The sequence below is a fragment of the Tursiops truncatus genome, chromosome 10 (genome assembly GCF_011762595.2).
Source record: "Tursiops truncatus isolate mTurTru1 chromosome 10, mTurTru1.mat.Y, whole genome shotgun sequence".
Classification (NCBI taxonomy): Eukaryota; Metazoa; Chordata; class Mammalia; order Artiodactyla; family Delphinidae; genus Tursiops; species Tursiops truncatus.
In genome coordinates, this window is record NC_047043.1 from 55,389,184 (window position 1) to 55,407,815 (window position 18,632).

The window sequence follows — 18,632 nt, forward strand, 5'->3', positions numbered from 1 at the left end:
TATATATTATATAAATGGAGTCATAAAATATGTAACTTTCTGAGATTGGCTTTTTTCATTCAGCATAGTGCCCTTGAGGTTCATCCAAGTAATTGTGCATATCAATAGTTTGTTCATTTTTATTGCTGAGTAATATTTGTCTGTGTGGACATACCATATGTTTAACCATTCACCTGTTAAAGGATATTTGGGTAGTTTCCAGTTTTTAGCTATTATGAATAAAGCTGCTGTGAATATTCATGTACAAGTTTCTGTGTGAACAGAAACTTGTATATGAATTTTTAATTTCTCTCAGAAAAATTTTAATTTTTAATTTTAATTTCTCTCAGATAAATACCCAGTCATACAAATGCTGAGTTGTACAAGTTCATTTTTAGTTTTAAAAGAAATGGCCGAACTGTTTTCCAGAGTGGCTATACCATATTTTATATTTCTGCCTGCATTGTATGAGTGATCCAGTTTAACCATATCCTCACCAGCATTTGTGTTATCACTTAAAACAGTTTATTTTAGCCATTCTAGTAGGTTATTCCATCGCTGTTGAACTGCTTTTATACCTTTGTCAGAAATCACTGTGGGGGGCTTCCCTGGTGGCGCAGTGGTTGAGAGTCCGCCTTCCGATGCAGGGGACACGGGTTCGTGCCCCGGTCTGGGAAGATCCCACATGCTGCGGAGCGGCTGGGCCTGTGAGCCATGGCCACTGAGCCTGCGCGTCCGGAGCCTGTGCTCCGCAACGGGAGAGGCCACGACAGTGAGAGGCCCGCGTACCACACACACACACACAAAAATCACTGTGGCACATTTGTGTGAATCTATTTCTGGTTTCTCTGTTCTGTTTTTGTGTGTGTGTGTATGTGTGTATGTCTGTCCCTCTGCCTGTACCACACTGTCTTGATTACTGTAACTGTGTAAGTCTTTAAATTGGATGGTATGAATCCTTCAACTTTGTTCTTTTTATTTAAAATTATTTTTATTTATTTTATTTTTGACTGCATTGGGTCTTTCTGGTGCACAGGCTTCTCATTGTGGTGGCTTCTCTTGTTGTGGAGCAGGGGCTCTAGGTACACAGGCTTCAGTAGTTGTGGCTCGAGGGCTCTAGAGCGCAGGCTCAGTAGTTGTGGCACACAGGCTTAGTTGCTCTGCGCCGTGTGGGATCTTCCTGGACCAGGGCTCAAACCCGTGTTCCCTGCATTGGCAGGCAGATTCTTAACCACTGCACCACCAGGGGAGCCCTGTTCATCTTCTTTACTATGGTGTTGATTATTCTAGGGCCTTCCCTTTTCATGTAAACTTTAGAGTAAGCTTGTCTATGTGTACAGAATACTTTGCCAGGAGTGTGATAGGAATTGCCTTAAACCTATATGTAGTCAATTTGGGGAGTATTGAGATCTTTACTGTGTTGATTTTTCGAATCCATGAACATGGTAAGTCTCCAGTTATTTAGGTCTTTTTTGTTTTCTTTGTTTGGTATTTTGTAATTTTCAGCATATAGATCCTGTTCATATTTTACTGGATTTATACCTAAATGTTTCATTTTGGGGGAGCAATTGTGTTTTAAGATTTTGGTTTCCACTTGATTGTTGTTAGTATATAGAAATGCAGTTGGTTTTTGTGTGTTGACCTTTTATCTTGCAACCTTGCTAAACTCTTTTATTAGTTTTAGAAGCTTTTCTTATATAGATGGTCATGACATCTACAAACAGGGACAGTTTTATTTCTTCTTTTCCAATCTGGATGCCTTTTATTTCTTTTTCTTGCTTTATTGTGTTGTCTAGGACTTCCAGTGCTATGTTGAATAAAAGTGATAAGAATGAACATCTTAGCCTTTTTCCCAATCTTAGAGGGAAGGCAGTCTTTCACCAGTATGATGTTAGCTGTAAGGTTTTTTTTTTTGTAGATGTTCTTTATGAGGTTGAAGAAGTTCCCCTCTATTCCTAGTTTGCTAAGAGCTTTTTTATCATGAATGGTGTTGAATTTTTATAAAGTGTTTTTGTGTCAGTGGATATGCTCATATGATTTTTCTTCTTTAGCTTGTTGATACAGTGTATTACATTGATTTTTTTTTTTTAATTGTACCAGCCTTGCATACCTGGAATACATACTACTTGGTTGTGGTGTAGTATCTATTGCTGGATTCAATTGGCTAACATTTTGTTAAGGATTTTGCAGCTAAGTGCATGAGAGGTATTGGTCTGTAGTTATTTTGTTTTGTTTTGTTTTTTCTTGTGATGTCTTTGTTTTGTTTTGGTGTTGGTAATACTGGCTTCATGAAATGAGTTGGAAAGTGCTCCTGCTTCTTCCTTTTTTTCTAAATTGTTGAACTATGAGTTAAAATTGTTTGTAGTATGTAGTATTCCCTTTTTTAAAAAGATCAAGATATGTCACTTAACATAAAACTAACGATTTTTTTAATATCTTTATTGGAGATATAATTGCTTTACAGTGTTGTGTTAAAAACTAACCATTTTTTAAGTGTACAGTTTAGTTTTTTTTAGTATATTCACAGTGTTTTGCATCCATCATCATTGTCTAATTCCAGAGCATTTTCCTCACCCCAGAAAGAAATTGTACCCATTAAGCGTTAACCTCCCATTTTCCTCTTCTCCCAGCCCCTGGTAACTACTAATCTGTTTTCTGTGTCTATGGATTTGCCTGTTCTATGGACATTTCATATATATGGAGTCATACAATATGTGGTCTTTTGTGATTGGTTTACTTCACATAGTATGTTTTCAAGGTTCCTCCCTTGGCTCATGACTCCATTACTCTTACCTCTGCTTTCATTGTCTCATCTTCTCTGACACTGACCCTCCTTCGTCTCTTTTATAAAGACCCTTGTAATTAAATTGGGCCCACCCAGATAATCCAGGATCATCTTTCCATCCTTAATTTAATAACATGTGCCAAGTCTTTTTGCCATTTATGGTAACATTCACAGGTCTCAAGGATTAGGATGTGGTCACCTTTGGGGGGCGGGTATTATTCTACCTACCACACAGATTTTAGAGCTTTTATTATTATTCCACTTCTCCCTGAAGCTCTGTTCTTTTTTTCAGTCTGTTTTCTCTCTGCTGTTTAGATTGAGTAAAATTATTGATCTTATCCTCAAGTTCACTGAATTTATCCTGTTATCTCTATTTTTCTATTGAGCTTCTCCAGCAGGTTTTATATTTTGGAAATTATATGTTTTAGTTGTATAATTTCCAGTTGGTGCTTTTTTTTTTAGTAACTTCTGTTTCCTTATTGAGGCTTTTCTATTTTTTTATTTTGTTTTAAGATAATTCTTAACTGTTTGTTGAAGCACTTTTATGATGGCTGCTTTAAAATTCTTGTCAGATAATTCCAACTAGTAATTCATTTTGGTGTTTCTATCAGTGTGATTGTCTTTTCTCATTCAAGTGTGTTTTTCCTGGTTCTTGGTGTGACGATGTGATTTTCCTTTTTTAAATCGTGTGATGGACATTTAGGATATTAATGTTAGGAGACTCCTGATCCTATTTAAAATTTCTATTTTAGTAGGCAGTTACTCTACTTAGATTTAATGTGTAAGTCCTGGCCTCCTTTTGTGAGCTATGTAATTCTTATGATAAGTGAGTTTTCAGAGCTCTGGCAGTGTTATCATCTTCTGCTTTATTCTTCTGGCACAGCAGGACTCCTATTTAATCTCTGCAGGTGTTACCTTGGTTGACAGGTGGGTGTGGGTCTGGTTCCCCCCCTTCCGCCCCCCACCCCCTCTGCTGCTGCTGTGGGCAGATTGGCTGGATGTTGCCCAGGTGTGGGGCAGGGACCTAGTTGCCCCTGTGGTGCATCTGGCCTGCTGCTGTCTGGGTGTGGGGTGGAGACGCTGCTGATGCTGATGCTGTGGTGGGCTGGGTGGATTGTCCTGGATAAGGATCGGGAAATCTGTCTTCTAGGTTGCTACTGAGCTTCCCCTTTCACAGTCCTTTGGCTAGAAAGGATTTTTCTCATTTGTCTGTTTGTCTATCCCTGTTGGTTCCAGGAAGCAGGCTGTTCTGGTGCCCACTCATGGATATGTGCAAGATAAAAGAAAAACCCAGGGAGCTTACAGTAGTGCTTTTCCTCACATCCTGAGGGTCCTAGCCAGCCCATCTGCTTCTTTCCACCTTTCAGATTGTCTTTATGATTGTTGAATTATTTCTAAGGTATTTAGTTGTATTTAGAGGAGAAGAGCAGGGAAATGTGAGCCTACACCATCATATTCTAGAACTTCTGGAACTCAAGCAACTTTTATTTGTGTGTGTGTGTGTGTGTGTGTGTGTGTGTGTGTGTGTGTGTGTGTGTGTGTATTTACTGACAATTCTATGAAATGGTCAAGGCTTTTGCTTTTATTGACATCCTACTTTTTAGAGTGTTTCTCTGCATTTTTTGTTGAGTGTAAGAATAAGTTAAGAATTATTCTCTTGTTTAAATTGTGTAGGAATTTAAAATGTCTTGTTTTTATCTACCCCTCCACATATTTACTCACTTATATATTTATCTTTAGGGAGTGGAGCAACGGCTGTGGTCCAAGCAGCATATTGTGCCCCTAAAAAGGAGAAAGTGGCGATCAAACGGATAAACCTTGAGAAATGTCAAACTAGCATGGATGAACTCCTGGTATGCACTTCTCGTATTTCTTGTATATTCATGTTAAAGTGGGAAATAACTTGAAGTTTTTTGTTTTTTATTTTTTAAAAAGGTTTGTGATTTTTTCATTAATAAGTAATGCTTATTGTAAAATTTATAAAATCCAGGTAAGTAGAAAAAAATTATAGTCCTCTCATTCTGAGATTGACACTTGCTATATGTGCACATTTAAACATCTTTGTATTTTCATAATAATGTAACCATATACTTGTCCTTTCAATTAAAAATTTATCATAGAATTCTTTCTATGTCTATAAATATGAATTAATGTAGCTTTCAATATGTATGTAGTGTTCGGTTGAATACTTTATCTAACCTGTTCTCTAGTATTGGATGATTTTTGTTTCCTCTTTGTTGTTATAAACAATGCTTGCTTACTTCTCACTTTCCTTAAAATAGTATCATGCAATTGTGATTTCTGGGTCAAATGAAATACCTTTAAAAGGCTTTAGCCTTCTAGGAACATGGTACCAACCTGCATTCTGACCATTGTTGCAGGATGAGGGGTAGAATGACCCCCCAGCAGCATTGGCTTCTCCAAGGGCTAGGGTCAGGGAGAAGAAAGGGTATCCCAAGGATCCACAGCTGCATGAGATGTTCTGTGGCGTTAAAAGCTAGCCACACAGGGATTGTTCTGTACTTTTATGCTCCATGACACCTAGAGTAGTTTTTAAGTATATAGTAAGTACTCAGCAAGGGAAATGAAATAGTTTTTCCAAATCATTTAATTTTTTAAATCCTCAGTTTCTTTGGTTTAAATTGGAAATAATATCTGCTTCTGCTTTGTGTACCTCATGAGGTTTTTCTTTTTTCTTTTTTTTAATAAATTTATTTATTTATTTATTTATGGCTGCGTTGGGTCTTCGTTGCTGCGCATGGGCTTTCTCTAGTTGCGGTGAGCGGGGGCTACTCTTTGTTGCGGTGTGCGGGCTTCTCATTGCGGTGGCTTCTCTTGTTGCAGAGCACGGGCTCTAGGCAGGCGGGCTCTAGAGTGCAGGCTCAGTAGTTGTGGCGCACGGGCTTAGTTGCTCCGCGGCATGTGGGGTCTTCCGAACCAGGGATCGAACCCAAGAATCCCCTGCATTGGCAGGCGGATTCTTAACCACTGCGCCACCAGGGAAGTCCCTTATGAGGTTTTTCTTGAAGATTGAATGAATAGTACTTGAAAACCATAAACTGCCACACAAATATGAACTAATATTGTTATATTGTTAAGTAATTTCTCTAAGATCATGTACAGCTAATAGTAGAAAGGACAGGAACTAAGACTGGTATGATCTATCAGTCCTGGATTGGGTTTAATTTCTGGTGTAGTCTGTAGTGAGTATTTAGGGAATAATTGGAATAAAGTAAAAGATAATAGAATTATATATTGAACTTTCAGCAGATGAGACAAATGTATTTCTTCAGGAGTTGGTAATGCATAAGCAGAAGCTGAAGAGTTGGGGTGCTGGAGTGATCTAGAGCTGTCTTTGGTGAGAGAACACACACTTGGAAGGAGATGCTGATTGAAACGCTATGTGACAAACTTGGATTTACAGATGCAAGCAATACCTTAGAGCACCATTTGGGCATTTGAACTGCAGTGATCATAAAAGAAGTCTAAATTGTAAATTAATTCTTATTGTTAAAGAAAAACAATATTTAAAAAAATTTTTTTTCACATCTTTATTGGAGTATAATTGCTTTACAGTGTTGTGTTTGTTTCTGCTGTACAACAGATTGAATCAGCTATACGTATACATACATCTCCATATCCCCTCCCTCTTCAGCATCCCTCCCAGCCTCCCTATCCCATCCCTCTAAGTCATCACAAAGCATCGAGTTGATCTCCCTGTGCTATGCAGCAGCTTCCCACTAGCTATCTGTTTTACATTGGGTAGTGTTATATATGTCAGTGCTACTCTCTCACTTCATCCCAGCTTCCCCTCCCCCCCCCCGTGTCCTCAAGTCCATTCTCTATGTCTGTTTCTTTATTCCTGCCCAGCCACTAGGTTTATTAGTACCGCTTTTTTAGATTCCATATATATGCGTTAGCATACGGTATTTGGAAAAAACTTTTTTTTTTTTGCGGTATGCGGGCCTCTCACTGTTGTGGCCTCTCCCGTTGCGGAGCACAGGCTCTGGACGCGCAGGCTCAGCGGCCATGGCTCATGGGCCCAGCTGCTCCGCGGCATGTGGGATCTTCCTCGGACCGCGGCACGAACCCGTGTCCCCTGCATCGGCAGGCAGACTCTCAACCACTGCGCCACCAGGGAAGCCCCATACTAAGCTTTTGATGTTGTGATTTTAAATTTTATTTTCAAAACTGTCTTTATTATTATGCAGAAAGGATGCTCTGGGTTCTCCAGAGAGTACTGATGTAAACCAATTACAGATGTGTAATGTGTGTGACAGTTACTAGTGAGGACGCAGTATATTGCTCCTTTCTCTTGTCAAAATGTTTTCTTGTCTGACAGCCTTTGCTAAGTGTGATCACAAAATCGGCTGTCAAATCTTACTACATTTATTTTCTCCAGAGATTTTACTCACAGACTTTTCTCTGAGAAAGGCAACTATGTAATATATTGAGATTTTTCTCTCCTCTGGTAGATGCTAGGACTAGATTCATTGAACAAACATCTGAGGGGACCATTAAGAGGCTTAAGATGTCTTTTCTTCTGCCAAGAGGCTCACAATCTAGTTGAAGAGTTAAGGCTCTTGCCTGCTGTACATGGCAGAGTGTGACAAATGCCTAGGAAAGGTATAAGTACTGTGTTGAAATAAGAGGAAGAAGGGAGCTACCAGTTATGAAAGTGGAGGCCTTTGTGGAGATGTTTGTGTCCTGGGCCACCTGGGCTGGGAAGACTTTGAAGAGGCAGAGGTGGAGACCCTGCTGGGCAGGGGTTTAAGATCAGCAAAGAATAGCATATTATATATTAACATTATGAATATATATGATATTATATATTAATATAACTGAAACATTTTTATAAAACAATTTTTTTGAGCATTTCTTTTTTTTTTTTTAACATCTTTATTGGGGTATAATTGCTTTACAATGGTGTGTTAGTTTCTGCTTTATAACAAAGTGAGTCAGTTATACATATACATGTTCCCATATCTCTTCCCTCTTGCATCTCCTCCCTCCCACCCTCCGTATCCCACCCATCCAGGCGGTCACAAAGCACCGAGCTGATCTCCCTGTGCTATGTGGCTGCTTCCCACTAGCTATCTACCTTACGTAAAACAATTCTTAATTATGTGGAATGCGCTCTGATTTTCTATCCTATTTTTGTTTGTCTGGTTTTTTTTTAATGTGATCCACTAAATTTATTTAATGGCCCATATGAGTTGCATCCCATAGGTTGAAGAACACAAAGAGATATTGAGACTAAATTCAGGCAGTGACAGTGATAATGGAAAGGAAGACACAAATTCCCTACACATTTTATAGATGGAAAAATTGTTAGTACTAGAATGAGCACTCTATGAGGGCAGGGACTGTTCACTCTGAATGAGTGAATGAATAAATTAACATTACTTGGGGACTGACTGAATAGTGTGAAGTGGAGGAAAACCACCTACGTTGGAGTAATCAGAAAACCAGGGAGTAAATAGTAGAAATCAAGATGAGTGAGTTTCAAGAAGGAATGAACAGTCCATCATTAAAACATGGCTTCAGGTGGAGAACTGAAAATTCCAGACAAAAGATCTGGTATTAGCAGACAATAAAGGACTTTCAGGAAAGCATTTTCATGAGTAGGGGTGGAATCACTTATGAGTGTTGAGGAAGTTGCTGGGAAATTTGAGTCAGAATGAATATACCACTCTTGCAGAGCACTTAATATGTATATTTTTTCTTTTTGAAAGGAAAGGGAAAAGGGTAACTCCAAGGGGAATTAAGAGGAATAGAAGAGAAGAAATGGAATATTTAAGGCCTTTTTTACCTTTAAAATTTATGGCTCTCCTGCTAGCCACCTTTTTTTTGTTGTGGTTGTTTTTTGTTTGTTTTTATTAATTTTTTTTAGTTGTAGTTGATTTACAGTGTTTCAGGTGTACAGCAAAGTGATTGAGTTATACATACATATATATATATGTATATGTATACTTTTCAGATTCTTTTCCATTATGGGTTATTACAGAATATTGAATATAGGTCCCTGTGCTATACAGTAGGTCTTTATTGTTTATCTGTTTTATATATAGTAGTGTGTATCTGTTGATCTCAAATTCCCAATTTGCCCCCCGCCATAGTCTCCTTTTAGAAAACCCTTTGTAGTACTCTTTTTTCCAGGATTAAGCTCAAAACCTTTTGCTTAACATTTAAGACCTTGGACCATTTGACCCCAGCTCTTTGCATTGTCACTCCCCTATGTGATTTCTGTCTCTTTCACCTCTCCTGTCCAGTTAGTCACCAAGCCCTATTGTTTATACCTCTTTAGTATCATCTCGACTCTTCCCTTTCTTTTCATTCATATTACCACTTATTTTTTTTAACTTTTTATTTTGTGATAGTCTCAACCTTACAGAAGAGCTGCTAAAGCAGCATAGAAAGTTCCCATATGCTGTTCACCCAACATCTCCTAAGAGTAACATAACCATAGTACAGTAATCTAAACTGAGAAATTAGCTGTTTATCGTTTTTCAGGCCATTATCATCTCACCCAGCTCATGGCAACAACCTTGAACAGAGTCTTTCCCTTTAGTCTTGCCTTCTCTCTTTTATTTTCTACATTACAGCCAGAGTGATTTTTATGAAAAAATAAATATAGTTAAACCTTTGATGCCTTTCCATTGCTGTTAGGATGAAGCCTAAATTATTGAACACAGTTACAAGCTCCTTTATGATACGGTCCCAGGTAATTAAACAATCAAAACCCCTAAAAACATATTTATCTTTCCTATTTCAGTGTCAGTGTAGTAAAACTTCTTATAGGAAGCTTTCCCTGATTGTCACTCCTAATTTTTGGTAATTCACCTCTCCGATGAAATCATGTAGTGTTTAGTACTTCTCCTATCAGACTTTCTTCATCTGTGTTATTAATTAGTATTTGTCTGACTTCTTCACCAGACTGTAAGTTTCATGAGGGTTCACCATTGTGGTCAAGCACCTAGGACTGTGCCTGGCACAGAGTAGGCATTTGGTAAATTTCTGTTGAAAGCATGAACTGCTTAACCTTAGACAGGTTTACTCCTGTGTCCTAAAATCTGTCTTGCTTATTTCATCCTCTTTTTGTAATTTTATGTGCTTTGCACCTTGTACTGCTATAACATCCCACATCCTGCAGAACTAAACGTAGTTCCCACCTTCTCTGTGAAGACTTCTTGCCTGCCTTAACTGTTCTTTCCTCTGGATTCTTGTAACATTTACTATCTTTACTGCTCATTTGGCACATATATGCTGTTCTCTTTATATTCCCTCTTATATGTACATATCTTATCTCTTCAAATTCTGTATAACTATGACAGTAGGCAGGTGTTTACTTTAGTTCTTCTTCCTTATCCTTCATATTTACTTACCTTTTAGTATGGAAGACTGTGCTAGTAACTTAGTGGGTAGCAAAAATGCACACAACAAAGTCCTTGCCGTAAAAGAATTTACATTCAAGTAGAGAAAATGAGAATGGAAAAACTAGTGTTTATTGAACACTTCTTATGAATCAGGGATTATGGGCAACTTTTACACAATTGATCTTACTGAACAAATACCAAGGGCATAGGGCAAGTATTAATACATCAGTAAGTAAAAAGCTATATAAAGTGCTATAGGATTTTATTCATTCAGCAAATATTTATTGAGGGTATACTGTGTGCCAGGCACAATAAGGGCCAGTATACAGAATCTGACCTCTCATTGAGCTACAGTTTTGTGAGGGATGCAGAAAAATAAATAGGCAATTACAGCATCGTATGATAATTCCCACCATGTGTATGAGTCCACTTTTAAGTACTTGCCTTCTTGGAGTTGTCAGTCTAGCAGGGAAGGACAGACAAATAAGCATCCAATGTACTATCCAGTACATATGTGCTGTGATGTAAGGAGATATGCACAGAGCTTGGAAGCCAAGAGAAGGGACACCTAACTAACTCAACCTGGGAAGTTGGGAGGAACTGGTATTTTGGCTGAGATCAGAAGGAAGAATTGGTGTTTTCAGCTAGGTGAAAATGAAGGAAGTGTATTTGAGGCAGAGGGAACAACAGGGTTAAATTTAAATGTCCATGGTTAGAAGAAGCATGGCTCACTTGAAGTTACTTTGGCTGGATCATAGGACTGGGGTATGTTGGGGGTAGGGGTCAGTGAAGGCAGTAGGAATGATGGAGAGGTAAGCAGGGCCCTGATCACACAGGGCTTTTATAAGGCATTTTATCACACCAAATCTAATTTAAATTCATTAAATTCGAATGAGATAGTATAAGCTGAGACTTTGGGCTCAGGTGTCTACTTTGGATTTAGTTCATGGCCTCTTTAAAGTGGGAACCGTTAATCATTTCACAAAAATGATGTGAAACAGTGTTTTGGAGAAGAAAGACAAACAAACAAACCACCCTTTGTTTATTAGTATTGATAATTATCCTCTGTGACTGTAAAACCTGATTTCCCAAGATGGTTCTTTAAGGGCACCTGGAAGTAAAAATATGTGTCCCAGTGGAGGCCTCTGTGGTGCTGTGGCAGGGTGTGATAAATAGTGCATGTTTTTGGTTTCAGAGATCGCTAGTTTAACAAGTGAAAGGAGCAAGAGTCAGAATGGACTGAGGGAAACCAAGCGGTTTTTTTGGTTTAACCATTCTTGCAGAGGTCAGGCATGAAAATCCCAGAAAGGTTGTGACATAGTCTTTGGAATTCCCAGATCTGGATTCAGTAACTTCTAGTGTTGTTTTAGCCTTGCATATAATGAATTACCATTTTTTTCTCTTCTTTGTAGAAAGAAATTCAAGCCATGAGTCAGTGCCATCATCCTAATATTGTGTCTTACTACACGTCTTTTGTGGTAAAAGATGAGCTGTGGCTAGTCATGAAGCTACTAAGTGGAGGTGAGTAGAGTACAATGAAATGTCAACTTCCATGGTTTGGAAAATTTATACAAATGTTTTTCTTGTTTTGGTTTTCATGGACATTTACATTTGAGGAGATACTGAGAATAAAGTATCTAATGATAATAGTGCATAAGGTGAGACAAGTTTCACATGTTGCATTTGTTTGTCATGCCTCTTCAATTACTCTTAATCTAGGATGGTTCCCTCCTACTTCCTCTCTTCCATGAGGCAGACTTACTGAAGGGTCTGGTCTGAAGGGTCTATCTTGTCCCACATTCTGAATTTTTTTTTTAACATCTTTATTGGAGTATAATTGCTTTATATTGTTATATTAGTTGCTGCTGTATAACAAAGTGAAGCAGCTATATGTATACATATATCCCCATATCCCCTCCCACTTGCGTCTCCCTCCCACACTCCTTATCCCACCCCTCTAGGTGGTCACAAAGCACCGAGCTGATCTCCTTGTGCTATGTGGCTGCTTCTCACTAGCTATCTATTTTACATTTGTTAGTGTATTTATGTCAATGTCACTCTCTCACTTCGTCCCAGCTTACCTTTCCCCCTCCTCGTGTCCTTAAGTCCACTCTCTGTGTCCTTGTCTTTATTCCTGTCCTGGCCTTAGGTTCTTCAGAACGAGTTGTTTTTTCTTAGATTCCATATATATGTGTTAGCATACGATATTTGTTTTTCTCTTTCTGACTGACTTCACTCTGTGTGACAGACTCTAGGTCCATCCACCTCACTATGAATAACTCAATTTCGTCTCTTTTTATGGCTGGGTAATATGCCATTGTATATATGTGCCACATCTTCTTTAACCATTCATCTGTCAATGGACACTTAGGTTGCTTCCATGTCCTGGCTAGTGTAAATAGAGCTGCAATGAACATTGTGGTATATGACTCTTTTTGAGTTATGGTTTTCTCAGGGTATATGCCCAGTAGTGGTATTGCTGGGTCATATGGTAGTTCTGTTTTTAGTTTTTTAAGGAACCTCCATACTGTTCTCCATAGTGGCTGTATCAATTTATATTGCCACCAACAGTGTAGGAGGGTTCCCTTTTCTCCACACCCTCTCCAGCATTTGTTGTTTGCAGATTTTTTGATGATGGCCATTCTGACCGGTGTGAGATGATTTTTTGCAGATTTTTTGATGATGGCCATTCTGACCGGTGTGAGATGATACCTCATTGTAGTTTTGATTTGCATTTCTCTAATGATTAGTGATGTTGAGCATCCTTTCATGTGTTTATTGGCAATCTGTATATCTTATTTGGAGAAATGTCTATTTAGGTCTTCTGCCCAATTTTGGATTGAGTTGTTTGTTTTCTTGATATTGAGCTGCATGAGCTGCTTGTATATTTTGGAGATTAATCCTTTGTAAGTTACTTCGTTTGCAAATATTTTCTCCCATTCTGAGAGTTGTCTTTTTGTCTTGTTTATGGTTTCCTTTGCTGTGCAAAAGCTTTTGAGTTTCATTAGGTCCAATTTGTTTATTTTTGTTTTATTTCCATTTCTCTAGGAGATGGGTCAAAAAGGATCTTGCTGTGATTTATGTCATAGAGTGTTCTGCCTATGTTTTCCTCTAAGAGTTTTATAGTGTCTGACCTTACATTTAGGTCTTTAATCCATTTTGAGTTTATTTTTGTGTATGGTGTTAAGGAGCATTATAATTTCATTCTTTTACATGAAGCTGTCCAGTTTTCCCAGCACCACTTATTGAAGAGGCTCTCTTTTCTCCATTGTATATTCTTGCCTCCTTTATCAAAGATAAGGTGACCATATGTGCGTGGGTTTATCTCTGGGCTTTCTATCCTGTCCCATTGATCCATATTGCTGTTTTTGTGCCAGTACCATACTGCCTTGATTACTGTAGCTTTGTAGTATAGTCTGAAGACTGGAAGCCTGATTCCTCCAGCTCTGTTTTTCTTTCTCAAGATTGCTTTAGCTATTTGGGGTCTTTTTTGTTTCCATACAAATTGTGAAATTTTTTTGTTCTAGTTCTGTGAAAAATGCCAGTGGTAGTTTCATAGGGATTGTGTTGAACCTGTAGATTGCTTTGGGTAGTATAGTCATTTTCACAATGTTGATTCTTCCAATCCAAGAACATGGTGTATCTCTCCATCTGTTTGTATCATCTTTAACTTCTTTCATCAGTGTCTTACAGTTTTCTGCATACAGGTCTTTTGTCTCCTTAGGTAGGTTTATTCCTAGGTATTTTATTCTTTTTGTTGCAGTGATAAATGGGAGTGTTTCCTTAATTTCCCTTGCAGATTTTTCATCATTAGTGTATAGGAATGCAAGATATTTCTGTGCATTAATTTTGTATCCTGCTACTTTACTAAATTCATTGATTAGCTCTAGTAGTTTTCTGGTAGCAGCTTTAGGATTCTCCATGTACAGTATCATGTCATCTGCAAACAGTGACAGTTTTACTTATTCTTTTCCAATTTGGGTTCCTTTTATTTCTTTTTCTTCTTTGAGTGCTGTGGCTAAAACTTCCAAAACTATGTTGAATAATAGTGGTGAGAGTGGGCAACCTTGTCTTGTTCCTGATCTTAGTGGAAATGGTTTCAGTTTTTCACCATTGACAACAATGTTCACTGTGGGTTTGTCATATATGCCCTTTATTATGTTGAGGTAAATTCCATCTATGCCTACTTTCTGGAGGGTTTTTATCATAAATGTGTGTTGAGTTTTGTCAAAAGCTTTTTTCTGCATCTATTGAGATTATCATATGGTTTTTATCCTTCAGTTTGTTAATATGGTGTATCACATTGATTTGCATATATTGAAGAATCCTTGCATTCCTGGGATAAACCCCGCTTGATCATGGTGTATGATCCTTTTACTGTGCTGTTGGATTCTGTTTGCTAGTATTTCGTTGAGGATTTTTGCAACTATGTTCATCAGTGATATTGGCCTATAGTTTTCTTTTTTTGTGACATCTTTATCTGGTTTTGGTGTCAGGGTGATGGTAGAATGAGTTTGGGAGTGTTCCTCCCTCTGCTATATTTTGGAAGAGTTTGAGAAGGATAAGTGTTAGCTCTTCTCTAAATGTTTGATAGAATTCACCTGTGAAGCCATCTGGTCCTGGGCTTTTGTTTGTTGGAAGATTTTTAATCACAGTTTCAATTTCAGTGCTTATGATTGGTCTGTTTATATTTTCTATTTCTTCCTGGTTCAGTCTCGGAAGGTTGTACTTTTCTAACTAAGAATTTGTCCATTTCTTCCAGATTGTCCATTTTATTGGCATGTATTTGCTGATAGTAATCTCTCATGATCCTTTGTATTGCTGCAGTGTCAGTTGTTACTTCTCCTTTTTCATTTCTAATTCTGTTGATTTGAGTCTTCTCCCTTTTTTTCTTGATGAGTCTGGCTAATGGTTTATCAATTTTTTTTCTTCTTAAAGAACCAGCTTTTAGTTTTATTGATCTTTGCTATCGTTTCTTTCATTTCTTTTTCATTTATTTCTGATCTGATCTTCATGATTTCTTTCCTTCTGCTAACTTTGGGGGTTTTTTGTTCTTCTTTCTCTAGTTGCTTTAGATGTAAGGTTAGGTTGTTCATTTGAGATTTTTCTTGTTTCTTGAGGTAGGATTGTATTGCTATAAACTTCCCTCTTAGAACTGCTTTTGCTACATCCCATAGGTTTTGGGTTGTCATGTTTTCATTGTCATTTTTTTAGGTATGTTTTGATTTCCTCTTTGATTTCTTCATTGATCTCTTGGTTATTTAGTAGCATATTTTTTAGCCTTATGTGTTTGTATTTTTTACAGTTTTTTTCCTGTAATTGATATCTAGTCTCATAGCATTGTGGTCGGAGAAGATACTTGATATGATTTCAGTTTTCTTAAATTTACAAAGGCTTGATTTGTGACCCAAGATATGATCTATCCTGGAGAATGTTCTGTGCGCACTTGAGAAGAAAGTGTAATCTGTTTTTGGATGGAATGTCCTATAAATATCAATTAAATCCATCTTGTTTAATGTGTCATTTAAAGCTTGTGTTTCCTTATTTATTTTCATTTTGGTTGATCTGTCCATTGGTGAAAGTGTGGTGTTGAAGTCCCCTACTATTATTGTGTTACTGTGGATTTCCCCTTTTATGGCTGTTATCATTTGCCTTAAGTATTGAGGTGCTCGTATGTTGGGTGCATAAATATTTACAGTTGTTATATCTTCTTGGATTGATCCCTTGATCATTATGTAGTGTCCTTCTTTGTCTCTTGTAATAATCTTTATTTTAAAGTCTATTTTGTCTGATATGAGAATTGCTACTCTAGCTTTCTTTTGATTTCCATTTGCATGGAATATGTTTTTCCATCAACACACTTTCAGTCTGTATATGTCCCTAGGTCTGAAGTGGGTCTCTCGTAGACAGCATATATACGGGTCTTGTTTCTGTATCCATTCAGCCAGTCTGTGTGTTTTGCTTGGAGCATTTAATCCATTTACATTTAAGGTAATTATCGATATGTATGTTCCTATTACCATTTTCTTAATTGTTTTGGGTTTGTTACAGTAGGTCTTTTCCTTCTCTTGTGTTTCCTGCCTAGAGAAGTTCCTTTAGCATTTGTTGTAAAGCAGGTTTGGTGGTGCTGAATTCTGTTAGCTTTTGCTTGTCTGTAAAGGTTTTAATTTCTCCTTTGAATCTGAATGAGATCCTTGCTGGATAGAGTAATCTTGGTTGTAGGTTTTTCCCTTTCATCACTTTAAATATATCCTGCCACTCCCTTCTGGCTTGCAGAGTTTCTGCTGAAAGATCAGCTGTTAACCTTATGAGGATTCCCTTGTATGTTATTTGTTGCTTTTTCCTTGCTGCTTCAATATTTTTTCTTTGTATTTAATTTTTGATATTTTGATTTAATATGTGTCTTGGTGTGTTTCTCCTTGGATTTATCCTGTATGGGTTTTCTGCACTTCCTGGACTTGATCAACTATTTCCTTTCCCGTATTGGGAAATTTTCAGCTATAATCTCTTCAAATATTTTCTCAGTCCCTTTCTTTTTCCCTTCTTCTTCTAGGACCCCTATAATTTGAATGTTGGTGCGTTTAATGTTGTCCCAGAGGTCTCTGTAACTTTCCTCAATTCTCTTCATCCTTTTTTCTTTATTCTGCTCTGTGGTAGTTATTTCCACTATTTTATCTTCCAGGTCATTTATCTGTTCTTCTGCCTCAGTTATTCTGCTGTTGATTCCTTCTAGAGAATTTTTAAATTTCATTTATTGTGTTGTTCATCATTGTTTATTTGCTCTTTAGTTCTTCTAGGTCCTTATTAAATGTTTCTTGTATTTTCTCCATTCTATTTCCAAAATTTTAGATCATCTTTACTATCATTACTCTGAATTCTTTTTCAGGTAGACTGCCTATTTCCTCTTCATTTGTTTAGTCTGGTGGGTTTTTACCTTGCTCCTTCATCTGCTGTGTATTTCTCTGTCTTCTCATTTTGCTTAACTTACTGTGTTTGGGGTCTCCTTTTTGCAGCCTACAGGTATGTAGTTCCCGTTGTTTTTGGTGTCTGCCCCCAGCGGGGATGGTTGGTTCAGTGGGTTGTGTAGGCTTCCTGGTGGAGGGGACTGGTGCCTGTGTTCTGGTGGATGAGGCTGGATCTTGTCTTTCTGGTGGGCAGGTCCACGTTTGGTGGTGTGTTTTGGGGTGTCTGTGACCTTATGATTTTAGGCAGCCTCTCTGCTAATGGGTGGGGTTGTGTTCCTGTCTTGCTAGTTGTTTGGCATGGGGTGTCCAGCACTGGAGCTTGCTGGTCGTTGAGTGGAGCTGGGTCTTAGCATTGAGATGGAGATCTCTGGGAGAGCTCTTGCCGATTGATATTATGTGGGGCTGGGAGGTCTCTGGTCAACCAATGTCCTGAACTCGGCTCTCCCACCTCAGAGGCTCAGGCCTGACAGCCAGCCGGACCACCAAGACCCTGTCAGCCACACGGCTTTTGGAAGTCTGAGGTCCTCTGCCAGCGTTCAGTCGGTGTTCTGTAGGAGTTGTTCCACACATAGATGTAATTTTGATGTATTTGTGGGGAGGAAGGTTATCTCCACGTCTTACTCCTCCGTTATCTTGAAGGTTTCTCTCTTCACAGTATTTAGTTTTGAAGTGTTCCATACTCACAGATCAATCAAGGAAAAGCTTGAGGGCAGATTTAGGGAAATCTTCCATTACTCCTGTTGCTAGAGGATCTACATTTCATGTTTTTTCCTTTGTGCTTAGTCTAGTTTCACTTGCTCATAGAGTACTACGTGCAGTGGCCTTCTTCCTGGCAATTCAGACAAGAGTTTCTAGCATGAAATGTATCAGGCTGCACCTGATACTTGAGCTTGGCGGGCTGTGTGCAGAAGCTCTGCACATGACACCTTGGCTCAGTGGGGCCATGTGCAGAGATGTTGTGCCTGGCCCTGTGAGCTGGAGCCTTAAGCAGCACTAGCAGCACGCAGCTACTCCACATTCTGGATTTAACTGGTTATTTCTTCCTGGTGATGTTTAACCTGATTTATATTCCTCTGTTTCCTACAAATTAAAACAAGACCCTAAGTGTTGTTTGGACAGAATATTTTGTAGGTGATGCTGTATACTTCATATTGCATCACATCAGGAAGTAGTATTTGCTATCTGGTTGTATCTTTAATGGTGATATTAATTTTGATTGCTTAAGATTATGACAGCCAGGCCTCTCCATGGAAAAGTAAGCTTTATTTCCCTTTGCAGCAAGCAAGTAATCTGTGGGATGATACTTTGGCACTGTGAGTATCCAGTTCCCCAGTCTTTTGTCTAATGATTTTTAGCATCCATTAACAATCCTTGCTTGTCTCAATTAGTTTTGTCAGGGGTTGCAGAATGGTAATTTTTCCTATTGGGCCTTTTTTTTTTTTTTTTTTTTTTTTTACATTTATAAACTGGCATTCTTCTCTGTAAAGGAACTTTCCCTTATTAACTGGGGCTTTTTGGTTAACCTAT

General features: G+C 38.2%; 1 protein-coding gene across 2 annotated transcripts in view; it reads left to right on the plus strand.

Moving 5' to 3' along the window:
- The window catches only part of OXSR1 (oxidative stress responsive kinase 1), a 101,135-nt gene that overhangs the window by 11,950 nt on the left and 70,553 nt on the right, over positions 1-18,632 (plus strand). For both annotated transcript variants that reach the window (XM_019946870.2, XM_019946871.3), the window contains exons 2-3: positions 4,505-4,617; positions 11,553-11,661. In XM_019946870.2, the coding sequence (XP_019802429.1) occupies positions 4,505-4,617; positions 11,553-11,661 (222 nt within the window). The remainder of the gene's footprint in view (positions 1-4,504; positions 4,618-11,552; positions 11,662-18,632) is intronic.